Source organism: Euphorbia lathyris, chromosome 8 (genome assembly GCF_963576675.1).
Source record: "Euphorbia lathyris chromosome 8, ddEupLath1.1, whole genome shotgun sequence".
NCBI classification, from domain to species: Eukaryota; Viridiplantae; Streptophyta; class Magnoliopsida; order Malpighiales; family Euphorbiaceae; genus Euphorbia; species Euphorbia lathyris.
In genome coordinates, this window is record NC_088917.1 from 38,898,976 (window position 1) to 38,912,360 (window position 13,385).

The 13,385-nt window shown below is 33.9% G+C and overlaps 1 protein-coding gene across 1 annotated transcript; it reads right to left on the reverse strand.

Moving 5' to 3' along the window:
* Positions 1-3,792: 3,792 nt before the first annotated feature.
* LOC136202541 (peptidyl-prolyl cis-trans isomerase CYP57) lies at positions 3,793-12,862 on the reverse strand. Its single transcript, XM_065993229.1, has 10 exons — positions 12,568-12,862; positions 11,412-11,590; positions 11,226-11,327; positions 9,208-9,314; positions 8,944-9,085; positions 7,820-8,051; positions 7,002-7,041; positions 5,756-5,948; positions 4,821-4,961; positions 3,793-4,555 (listed from the first exon to the last, which is right to left on the reverse strand). The coding sequence occupies exons 1-10, from the start codon at positions 12,785-12,787 to the stop codon at positions 4,415-4,417; spliced, it is 1,497 nt and encodes a 498-aa protein (XP_065849301.1). The 5' UTR covers positions 12,788-12,862; the 3' UTR covers positions 3,793-4,414.
* Between the last annotated feature and the right edge of the window lie 523 nt (positions 12,863-13,385).

Below are 13,385 nucleotides of genomic sequence, written 5' to 3' on the forward strand. Positions count from 1 at the left end.
TGGGCTTGTTTGACTTGGGCCTTGACTTCCATATAGGGCTTGAGCCTTATGATCTTTATGTCTTATAATAAATTATAAACTCAACATTGAACAAACACATTAGTAACAATAAATCAAAGCATTTAAACTTAGTGTGTTGTAGAATATTTAATTTCACTTAATTAATTTTGTCAAATCAAAATCCTGTGGAAAGGTGTTTCAACAGTGCTCGGAGATTTCTTGATCTCTAAGTGAACTGATAAGATAGAATGAGCAATAACAATAACTCTGATTGTCTCATTCGAGTGTGGCGACACACTTATAAGCTTCACTAATCAAGTGTTTGGTGATATCTCATCTCGCATAGGAGAGTAGAAATCCCCGCACTTCACTGATAGTTTTTAAGCATGATCCAAAGCATGCCCAACCAACCCATACTTGGCACCGATTCACGGGCCTATTAGGTGAATGATCTAAGTAAATTGTGTCTCGTTTAGGCCCCATGGTGACTTTGAGTCTAAGGACTCCTCTGTGAGTACTACATGAGAGAGAAACAACTATGGCATTATAATTATGTGGTGTTCTCATATGGATTGATCCAATGCTTACTATTTTATAAGCCCATATGCCCTTGACTGACATCTAACGTCCATGACCGGTGAAACACCATCAACAACCAAAGCACATACTGGTATTTGGTTCGTCATCATTCTCGTGCCAAGAACATACTAATGATGTTTCAAAATAGTATCATATTACCTCACATTTTCAATTGCCCGAGTCCTCAACCTGTCAAATATGAGCAGATGACTAATCTTTAATACTTTATAAGGTTGATTTGTACAATTAAATCAACAATATAGATTATTGCCTTACAATTAAGGTATTGTCAAGATTATAATATCTCGGGACCAGGACATACACCAACACTTCTTTCACAAGGAAAGAATATAATATCATAACACATTATTTCATACCATGTGTGCTTTCAGGCCATGAGATGGAAAATAAAAAATAAAAATAAAGATCTCACTTTTTTTATAATGTGAGACCCACATCGTGAAACTATGGTTTCTCAAATTTATTATATCCTCATGACCCTTAACTTGTTCTAGAAGTATGATATGTTGGAAGAAAAATTCTGAAGGCCCTTAGATAATTCAAACTATAAAAGAACCCGCATATTTAAGCAAATTAGATCATAATGGAAGGAACATAAGAGGGAAAGACTTACATTTAATCACATCTAAGCATTTCTATATTTAATCACCATGACATTCATGTATGTGTATTTATGAAAATAGAAAATTGTAATGAGACCAATGTACTGCACATGATTGTGAGATGGAATCTAGGATAAAACATACAACTTGTAACAATCCATGTTTAACCAAAAGGCTATATATCTCAAACGAGTGTATAGTTATAGATTTGATACATGTCCATCGAACATGTATACATCTCCAACGATCATGATCTTTCGAGTGTATGTCAGTAACACAAACTATTTGCGAGTATGAATGAAAATGAGGAAAGATAAGGAATGTGTTTCGTTACTTACGAGTGGGGGATGTTGGAAATATTTGATATGGATCAAATATAATATGTCGCTAACAAAAATGGATCGAACATAGGTTAAACGGATAATTAGGGTTAAGATCCAATTGGTGTGTATAAATAGATAGTGACACCCCATAACCTAAAACCCTAATCTATCTTATTAGTAAGAGGAGCCAAGTAGCCTCCTTCCTCCTCCTTGTGTTGTCCCCTCACTCAGTCTCAATGACTGCTCTTAGTTCAGGATCTATCGTGTCTTCTACCAATTAACCTCGTGTAGTTGATTCGTGATCGGTAGTACGAAGATCGTGGTTTTCGGTCTTCTATTGTTTTTCTGCTCGAATCAACTCAATGAATTTATGTGCTACAAGAGGTAATCTAATAACCCGTATTTATATTCATTTATATATGTGATATAAATTTTCACTAACCAACCACTATATTTTCTATTGTTTTGAGTAAACACAAAGAAGCAATTTCAAAAAGAGAAAATAGATATATATTCTTGTTATGTAAATAGATACCCCATTAATAAAAGAAGAGAAGAGCTTGATGATGATTTTTCTTATGTTATTTGTTAAAAGTTGAAAGGAGTTGGTTTGAGGAGGAAATAGAGTATTGTAAGTGTAAACGCGAAATGGGATAATGAGTATGGGTGTAGGATAAGAAATTGTTACAAGCATAAGGTCTTTTAAGTCAAATGGAGGATCCCATAAACATTTGGGGATGTGTATTAAGATGTTGTCCATATTAATAATTAATAATTTGTTTTTTTTTATAAAAATAATTTCTTTTATTAATTTCTTTTAGAACATCTTCAACTAGATTGAAATTTTGAACTTTAATTTATATACTTTATTTTTTGAAAAAAAAAAATAATAATTGAAAATTAGAGAGGATGGTAGACGGGAAAAAAACCATGATTAAACTACATTCTCTAATTATATTATATAAGAATGTTGATATTTTGAACCACTAAATAAGGTCAAATTTTATTTAAAACAAATTAAAATGCAGAGATTATATTAAAAGGGATTTGGATGATAAATTGTATAAATGTAATATAGAATCAATTATGAAAACCAAAATAAATAAATAAATTTTTTTTTTTTTTTTTGTCTTAGACGCACTTCATGAGTTTTCACTTTTTTTGTAAGATTATAAGTTAACTCATTTTAACTGTGGATGTTCTTTCTTGTTTAGTTGATGGGACATATGGGGAACTTGGAAACATACTCTGTGTGTTCAATGAGTTATTTATTTAGGTATATTATTATTAAATCAGATTATTGTGATAAAATTATGTTAATATATTTTTATATGATATAAGATCATAAATTATAATATCAAACGAATTGGTGTCAATTGGATGAGATCATAACTGGTATTATTGACCTCTTTAATTTTATTTAAGAATGAGATTTTTTTTTTTTTTTGTTGCTTTTAAATTTAAGATGATGACAATGTCTTCTTTATACCTTGGAAAAATGGGTTTTGTTGAAAAATGACAACAAGACATGACGGTAAAGGAAAAGATAAAGGTCAGAGAATCTTTAATGCTTTAAATACAAGTTAATAACAAAATAAATAAATAAAAGCTATTGAACTCGTCCAAGATTAAGCACATAAGTATTTGACCTAAACCCTTGGATGGCTCTACAATATTAGCAATAAATTGATATGAGAGCATACTAAATTTTGATTTTGGAGAAAACCAAATTAAATAATAAAATATGAATACTAAAGAAAGAAAGAAAGAATCAGCAGCACTACAAACTACTATAAATTTATTATTCTGTCCATGTGTGAACCATACAAGAAGCAATTTGGATTTTAGTGTTGATTTTCGTTTCTTTTGAGAAAAATGTTCAACAAAAACACTGCTAGTATCAATCAAATAAATAAACTGATTTTTCCATCCGTCAATTTGCTAGGAGATTTTGCAAAAGAGATGATACTTATAACAATAATAACAAAAAAAAAATGTCCATCAAGCAATGACTTAATTGTTTATTATTATTATTGCCTTATTGGTAATAATGATGACATATTTGTCAAAAATTCAGCATTATCCACTGCTTTTGACTAATAAGCCTACCAACAGTAAAAAGTGTAATAACTAAAAGAGAGAATAACAAAATGAGCATTATTTAGCTCCCAGCAAGCAAATTAAATAAAAATAGATTGGCCTGAAATAAAATAAGAATATTTTAAAGCTAATGTACATTCTCATTCTCATTTTTCACTCAAAAACAGTAAAACATAAATATTTAACAGTAGATTTAAATAATTAAACCAAATAGATACACTCTTAAAAAGAAGGATACAGGGTTGATATTATGTGTAGTGTGAAAGCAAAAGATCCAATCAATCTGCCGCAAAATAGATGTTGAAAGTTGAAACACCAGCAGTGGTCCACAAAAGGGGACGGTCAACAATCATAACTTAAGGTGATTTCTCCACCTTTAAACAAGTTGTAAAACGGTCTAAACTAACCCTATTCTCATACACAAATTTATCTTCTTCTTCTTCACCAATTCAACTAGTGGGGTTGGCCAAAATCTAGAATAATGTCACACACATCCACATTAACATTACAACGGTTCTCATACGCAATTTGACTCCTAAACTCTTACTCATTGCGCTCTATTCTACTTCTTTTTAGTATACAACATTAATTGGACCAAGACAATAGAATCGAGTAAGATACAAAAACCCAACCCAATATGTCTGTAATAAGCCTTTCCCTACTGCCACATGCTCTTCCAGATAACTCACCTTATCAAGATTTCAACCAGAGCGATCAGTACCCATTTCTTGGGAGATTGGTCCTGTATTTTTGTTTTCTTTTCCTAAATGAAATTTGAAAGCTGATATTTTAAGTAAGAGACTTTCCGGCCCATTCCCTTTCTAGTCTCTTTTGCTTGGCTTGCATCCGATTAAATTTTTCTTTCCCCTTCTCCAGAAGAGGGTCATGCACAACATAGTCATTTGGGTCATCTTTGCGAGACATACGATCCTGTTACAATCAAGAATCCAATAACTTCTTAATATTCCATATCCTTGCCATTAATACATAATATCTTTTAAAACATGAGAAAATTGACCATAATCTTTGTATGTTTAAGTTAAAGTCAAGCACGTACTTCGTATTTTATCATCATTCATTAAGCACACACCACCATAATACCATTGATTTTTTTTTTAAGGAAAGAAAAAAAATATTGTCCTTTTGGTTTTCAAAACATTTCCAACTAATTCTGATTGAAGAGAATGCAACTTACTTTGCCAGGTTCAGGCGCAAACTTTAGGCGTACAGTACTCCAGTCAGACAAATCCTCTTTGTAAACACCTCCAGATTCAGTGTTCGATGAAATAGGCTTTGCAGAAATAGACTTCTTAAAATTCTGAAGTTTAGCTAATACCTAAAGTTGATAAAAACCCAAATCAAAAGATGTATCAGTGCATACCACAAATGTACAAATAATTAAATGACAATTGCTATTATGCACAAGTATAGACTACATAGAGTATCCAGCGAGCAATACATAACTACGGAGTTACAGTTTTTCACAACAGTATTCCACACATGCAATTAGTTACTTCAAATGGTTTTTGTAGTTGAAAATTGATATGAAGTTTTTTCCCCTAGGTGCACGAGTTCACAGATTATAATCAATATGGAAAATAGTGCTTTCTTTTACAATTTTCCATTCTCACACCGACCAAATAAAGCATTTCCCTGGTGATTTATAAATGCTCGTCTTTATTCTGTCTTTTTGGCAGTGAACCATTTGGAAAGTTGAGACAATTTGAAGAGGCAAGTAACCTCTCCTAACAATTATTTTTGCATATACAAGACTCTAAACGAAGACTTTGTTTGCTTAAAGGGAATGAGCTCCTAACAAGTACATCCAACACAAGAAATGTTAATCTTTGAATATAATTGCCATTTGCCATTGGGATCTTCAATGTGTAATTCACGTATAACACGTAATGCTCCCGTCAAGTTATCATTCAACATACACAGACAAAGTACCAAATATTAAGGACTAAAGAGCATGGATGTGTGACTGCGATCCTCATGGTCTGCCTATCAATAAAAATATGACAGTCTAAACCAGTTAGAGATTCATACGAAATTGACTACTGTCAAATAGATAAAGAAATAATAACTAGAAAGAGTTTGGCAAATTAAACACAATGATATATAGCCTACCTCATCTTCACGCCCTTGAAGTCTGCGCTTCTTCTGTTTCTGTAGTAATCTTCCCCGTTCTGACTCACTGAACAATTGCATGTCTACATCTGCCTTAACCAGGCGTTCAGCTCTGGCATCAGATCCTATTCCCTTTTTCTTCATTGACAGCTTTTCCACCTTTGGTCGGTCATCATCAATGTTAGTAACAGGCCTATGAAAAACAAGGTAGTTATATTAACAACAGAAAGCTAAATGCTTTAGCTAAATCCTACTTTTCACTTCTCAAGAAACTCCATCAACAGTGACCTTATTTTCTAGTTTTTAATATGATAAACTATTACTCTGGATCAACTTCTTTTACAAGTCTTTCTGACTGCATATTGTGATATTTATTGATTTGTGAAATGAAAAATAACTAACAGTTTGCTGCAACACACTATGTTTGTCTCCATTGACACAAAATTATTATATCAAGATGTGGCATGTGAAGAAAGAAAGAAAAAACCCAAAGAGTCCTTACATAGTGGGGAAAAAATGCAAGGCCCAGCTTTTCAAGGAAATGCTATAGACTAGACTCGAGGATAACTAACCAAGACACTCAATTATACATGTTTGCCTGTTCCAGTTAGCAAATCAAAAGTTCACCATTGTATAACAATGATCTTGCACAGAACTTAGGGATAGTCATGATTGTAAATTAATTAAGGTAACATCATTGATGGAATAAGACCTACAAAGTGCAGCTACATACAGAGTCCTTTTGTTACTTATTGCTTCCTTCTATTCTTTCTTAACTTCTTCTTCTTCCTTGTTTTTGGAATAAGTACCCAGATAAAGAATTTTACTAAGTCAGAAGCGAAATTAACAGCACAGCAATCTCTTTCCATCCTTGAGTGATTATCTTATCATCATATTGATTTAATTCACCAGACCAAGGATGGAAAAAAATATAAACAATGGCAGTTTCATAGTTTAAACAGTAAATTCATGGGTCAACCTAAGATTGTGCTCTGCGCATATCAAACCTCAACATGTCATTCCAATTTCTTGTCACCTCACCAAATTCCACTGTACCATTTAGATTGTTCAATTAATTTGCCTGCCATGATATATATTTGGAGCATATTTATTATTTTTCATGTGAGTGTTGATAAATGGAATTTGTTTAGCACTGAAAATGTTAAAAGTAAAGACATTTGTTCTAAGCATATGCACACCATATTATACCACAAGGACAACCTCTCCAAAGAAAAGATATATTTACCTTGAAGCAGAAACTTGATGAGATTTTGGGCTAGTGCTCCCTGCACACAAATAACTAAAACAATTATGAATAGAAGTATCAGTTGATAACTGTAGAAAATATAGAGGGGATGACAAAAATGTCAAATTAGCCAACCATTTTTGTCATGTCTAACAAAATCACCAGCTAATTTCCAACTTCCCAATTTTTTTGTCTTAATGATGCGTATATTAGCCTGTGGATCTAATTTTGGATGGAAAACAAATACCCGAACCACATTGGAAACAAGCACCACATCTAGAAGTGTTTGATCAAGAACTTTACAGGAATACATAGATAGAGCTAATTCCAAGAATCGCAACTTTCCTCGCATAACAGTTTTTTTCTCCAGCAAACTGAAATAACATTATGTAACAAACTGAGCAAGTAAAAATCAAGGGGTATATGCAATTTACTACTAAACAAAGGTTAAATTTTTAATGTTCAGCAAGCATATCTGTCATCCTCAGCCTTCTTCATGTGATAGCGTGCTTGTTCTCCATTAAAGCACTCAAGTGCCTCCAAGCTATAGAGTTCATTTTTAGTGTTTCATAGAGGAAATCCCTTTTAACATAAATTCACTAATTCAAAAGGATCAACTTATTTAGCAATATAGCTATCCTCCAGCTTCATATTGCTGTTAATTACGTTCCGGAAAAAAGGAATACACAAACTACAGATAGAACACACAGAGTACTAGGGTATAACAATACCTCAATTTTAGATCAGAGGGTCCATGTTGAAGAATCATGATACTATATTTTTATCCATTGTAAAGCTTGTGAAGATAATTACAGTACCATTTTTCTTTTGTTTGGATGGGATATCTCCCAGGTCCATTCTTCTTCTGAGTATTTGTTGCCTCATTCGTGCATCAAAATTGACATCCTCATTGTTGTCGTCGTCGTCATCATCATCATCATCATTATGAAGTCCATCATCTGAATCTTTCTGCAACGTGTCTTTCTTTGAACTTAATGCTTCTCTCACAGATAATTGTCGATCCCTTCTTGCCTTAGCCTCAGAAGCGTTCTGGATTGGAGATGTAGTATTAAGCACATGTCCTTGAGATCATCAAATATATCTAAAATGAGAAAAAAAAAATAGTTCTTGCATTTTCTTAGTTTGGATTCACCAATCACAAACTGAGAAAGTGGATAACATTAACTCCAAAAGTATATGCATTAGAGTATCCATAAAATATAAGAGGTAGCTCAAACTCAGGATTCCTAAATCATTTTTTCTGTTATCTGTCCGAGACAATCCTACTGAAAATTAGGCATGTTTAGCTCTCAAGGGCATGAAATGTCCATCCATAGTAGAAGCAGGACTATACCAAGTTACAGTGAGAAGTAAATACAATTTATGTGAGTCTACCTTCATTTAGTTCAAAACTGATAAGGATCACAAGGGTGTCATACGTTTTCAACATAAAAATTAAGCATAAATAATGCTCTTCTTCTTCTTCATTGCCAATGACATTTTGAATTATGATTTGCAGTTAATATTCAAAATCAAAGTATATGCTATATGATTCTATGCCCTTTTGTCTTGATTTTTATGATTTTCCGTGCCCGACTCCCATAATTTTGGGGCATGTCCTAGAATTATATAATCATAGAGGGCGAGCCTTGGCGCAACGGTAAAACGTTGTTGCCGTGTGACCTGAGGTCACGGGTTCGAGTCTTAGGAGCGGCCTCTTGCCAATTAAATTGGCAAGGGAAGGCTTGCCCCCAATACACCCTTGTGGTGGGACCCCTCCCCGGACCCTCGCTCAGCGGGGACGCGTAATGCGACCGGGCCGCCCTTTTAGAAAGGGAAACACTGCATCTTCAATTGGTATTTTTTCACGAAAAGCAAACATGAGATAACAAATCCAGGACACTTCCAATTTTAAAGTTCGTTCATATCCTAGAGCCATTACCAGTTCTTCTTTAGCACGTTCTTCCTTTAGGAGACGAGGATCATCCAGTACATCATGACTACTCTTTATTTTTTGTTTTACAGCTGCCAATTCCTTCTCCTCCTCTTCAGCTTCTTCTCCAAATGAAAGCAAGTTCAACTTTCTGTAATATGCAAATAAAATACACCTTAAAAAATAGCATTGATGAAAACAAACATTTTTCCATTTCAAAAATCTAAGACATGCCTTCTTATTAGCTCATGGAGGACAGGTGGAGGAACTTACTTCACGGCTTTCTTCTTTGAATCTTTATTTTCAGCATCTGTAGCAGATTGACCCACAGGCTTGGGAGGTTCTCTAGGAACAATATCTTCAAAAGGATTCCATAATACCTGAAAACAAAAATTGAAGAATGAATCTAGGTAGCAAAGAAAAACCTTAAAAAATAAAATCATAGTTATTGAAGTCACATGGCGCACTTAGGCGCTAGGGGTCCTGGAGCCTTGGTGCATGGCGCACGGAGATGGCACACGCCAAAGCGACACAAGGCGCAATTACGATTTTTTTTTATAAAACTGTAGAACTAAAATAAAAATGCAATGAAATACTAAACCATGACAATATTCTTAATTACAAATAAATTCTAACATGCAATAAACCCCATATTCTAAATCTAAAGTTCAATTGTTCATGTAAATAGTAAATTCTAACTTAACTAATAGCTAATTCTCATCAAAAGTCTCAAATTCATCACTCAAAGTGTATGCAATAAACCCCATATTCTAAATCTACAGTTCAATTGTTCATGTGAATAGTAAATCCTAACTTAACTAATAGCTAATTCTCATCAAAAGTCTCAAATTCATCACTCAAAGTGTGGTTTGTGGTATTTCTTCTTTCTCTTCTTTTTTCTTTTTTTCGCTGCTATGCGTTAGTGCCTTTTTTTCGTTGTAATTTTGTAATGTTGCACTTGTGTATGTCTCTTGAAATTAGAAGTTCCTTTTTTTGTTATTACTTTAGACACTAGATGTGTCTTTAATCTAAATATTAAATCCATATTTAACTCTTTTAAACCCTATTTAACTCTTTCCAAACCCTATTTAACTCTTTCAAAACCATCTTTCCACATAGGCGTGCCTTTTATCAACATTTCTAGGCGCACAAAAGCACATGCCAGAGTGACAACAGCGCCTGCCATGGGAGGTACTGTGGCGCTAGGCCCAGGGCCTTGTGCATCATGCGCCAAATGTGCGCCATGGTGTCGCCATTAATAACTATGAATAAAACATAGGTACTATAAAGATGATGAAGGATCATTTAAATTAGTACAACAATAGTGAAAGTAAAAGATAATAGATTGGATATGTGATCAACTCACAATCATATAAAAATAAAGATGAGTGATCATTATATCTCTACATCTCATCAATATCCCAGATAAATCTATCTTGTTCCACTTGCACCTATGAAGCACCGATACGGGTATGCGTATGGGTACGGCAAACGGCATTTCTAAAAAAATATGAGATACGGGTACGGCGGGATACGGCAAATTTTATGTATAATTAATAATATATATATCATTTGTAATGAAAAATTTAAAAGATACATAAATATATAAACCACAAATCACATTCATAAAGTCATTATAAAACCACAAATAACACTCATAAGTCATTATAAAACCATAAAAAACATTTATAATATTAACTAATAAGTCATATAGTCCTTATATTTTTAAATTTTTTTAATTTGTTAATGGGTGGTGGGTCGATATTACTTTATTTAATTTGTTATATAAAAGGGCGGCCCGGTCGCATTACGCGTCCCCGCTGAGCGAGGGTCCGGGGAGGGGTCCCACCACAAGGGTGTATTGCGGGCAAGCCTTCCCTTGCCAATTTAATTGACAAGAGGCTGCCCCTAAGACTCGAACCCGTGACCTCTGGTCACACGACAACAACGTTTTACCGTTGCGCCAAGGCTCGCCCTCTATTAATTATGAAAAGTATCCCCGACGTATCCCTGACGTATCCCTGCATTAAAAAAGAAAAAGAAAAAAAGGGGATACTTCCTAGCCGTATCCCGTACGCATCCCCGTCATATCCTGTACGCATCCCCGCCGTATCCCCGTCCTCGGAATACCGGATATGCGTACATTGACCTCTTAGAAGTATAGGTGCTTCATAGACTTGCACAAATTTGCAGATAATTAACCTCAATTTCTGAAAGCATCAAACGTTTACATGCCTCAGATATATACATCCCATAATAGATTTATGTACACGTTGAAACAAAGAGACTACCTCAACTGACTTTATCTTCGGGGGTGGATCCAAGGGGCGATCATCCTTATCAGTTTCAACCTCACCAAGTGAGAGAAGATTATATATTGAATCTCCACTTACCTAAATAAGAAAAAGAGGGAGGTAGAGTTAAATTGACACCCTAAATGGACATTAAAATAAGAAAAGAAAAAAAGATATGATTACCTTTCCAAAAATAGTGCTTTTATTATCAAGCCAATCACATTTATCCAAGGTGATAAAGAATTGGCTCCCATTTGAATGTGATGAACCAGCATTTGCACATGCAACTATCCCTCTATGATTGAATCTTAGACGCGAGTGGAATTCATCAGAAAAAACACTTCCATATATACTTTCACCACCTGCAGATATTAATATGGACCAACATAGATAGTGTTACCACAATTGTGATACCATTGGTGATTTGTGATCTTCATCTCATGATCTAGATTATGGTTCACTAGTGAAAAAGAATGTCAAAGTTCACATTCTGAACTACTGTGGAAGAACCAAGCCACATCAGTCATACACAGTCTAGGTAATTTTGCTTACTGCAATGCTAGAATAGGGAGGATTTAAATAACTTTTAAAATACTGAAGTAGTTAAAACATAATTTTTAATTGAAAGGAATTTATTATGCTTTTAGGATGTTACAGAACTCTTGCTGTTATCTTTAATTTATTCTGGTATTGACATACTGCCCACATTTATAGCATATCCAATCATGAAAATATTTTTGCAATTCAAGCAATCTAAACCCTGAAGAAGCTAGCAGTATCACATTTCTACACAACAATGATTTGGTTACCATATTTGTTCAATCATACCAGATTTCCATTGAGCCTTAGAAGTTAAAATTAGCTGCAACACTGAAATGTTAAGAGAAGATCATGCAAGTGGATTGGGAGAGTAAATCAGTTTATTTTCTACTATTTAATGGCCGCATAGTTAAATTCCACCACCTATAGACTAAACTTTTAACTTATTCCATGCCATTTGAATTCCCAAAGTTCCAAAATGAGATTTATCTATCTAAAACGAGTGATTACAGTTTAACTGGAGCACATTCGACAATAGCAAATCCAATAACCCATAATAACATTTAAATTACGCTATAGAAAGGGAAGATAACAGAGCATGTAATCAGTAAGCGAAGCATATTATAATGGACAAAACAACAGTCGAGTAGTAGACCAGAGTCTAGGAGCAAAAACAGCACCCGATGTCCAACTACAGATAGAACCCTAAAAGAACTCCAACTTAACCAAATCGTAATGGTCAATTTGAGCCAAAAACAACCAGAATTTCAATTACAATAAAAGAAGGAAAGAAGGTTACCAGCGCCGGTTCCGGTTGGGTCACCGCCCTGGGCAAGGAAGCCCTTGATAATACGGTGAAAGATGGTGTTGTCGTAGTAGCCTTCGAGGCATAGCTGGACGAAGTTCCTGACGGCTTTGGGGGCCTCCTTAGGCCAGAGCTCGATGTCCAGTGGGCCATAGGTGGTGTTCAGTATAACTTTGCCCTTCGTCGGCGGCTCTAGCACGTAGATCGTCGACATTGTCTATCACAAGCACTCAGATTTTCTTCTATTACATCAACCTGTTTTACGGTTTTGCATCGTTGAAATGCTGAAAGCCGATGCGTAGTAATTAAACCGTTGCGGTAACAAATAAATAAAGGGATAAATAAAAGGATAAGTTAATATAGTTTTGGTAAATTATTAATTTAAGCTCTACTTATAAAATACAGTAAAACCTCTATAAATTAATAATGTCGGGACCATGGAATTTTATTAATTTAGAGAGTTATTAATTAATCGATAAATTAATAATTATTAATTTATAGAGTGATTTTCAATTTTTTTAAAAATAAAGTTTAAATTACTAGTTTAAATAAAAATTTTATATAAAATCAATGAACAAATAAGATTAAATGTGCATTATATAAGTTAATTGAACTTGGAAGTTCATTGTATTTATGTTAAAAATATTCAATGTATCATAGTTAATAAATTACTATATAAATTTATATGGAATGTTGTTTCAAATCATACCACAAATAGACTTCTTATGAATCTGCCACAACAAATTTAGAGGAAGCAACCACCGAAGACATTCATGAACTTGAGTGAATGATTGGTCAATTTGGTTACCGCG

What these genes read in the sequence shown, in the direction of transcription:
- LOC136202541 (XM_065993229.1), bottom strand. Translation starts at nt 12,787, where the DNA reads ATGTCGACGATCTACGTGCTAGAGCCGCCGACGAAGGGCAAAGTTATA. An exon ending in TCAAAGAAGAAAGCCGTGAA is followed by an intron (nt 9,086 to 9,207) that starts GTAAGTTCCTCC and finishes TGCATATTACAG; the next exon opens with AAAGTTGAACTTGCTTTCAT. An exon ending in CATCAAGTTTCTGCTTCAAG is followed by an intron (nt 5,949 to 7,001) that starts GTAAATATATCT and finishes TGTTTTTCATAG; the next exon opens with GCCTGTTACTAACATTGATG.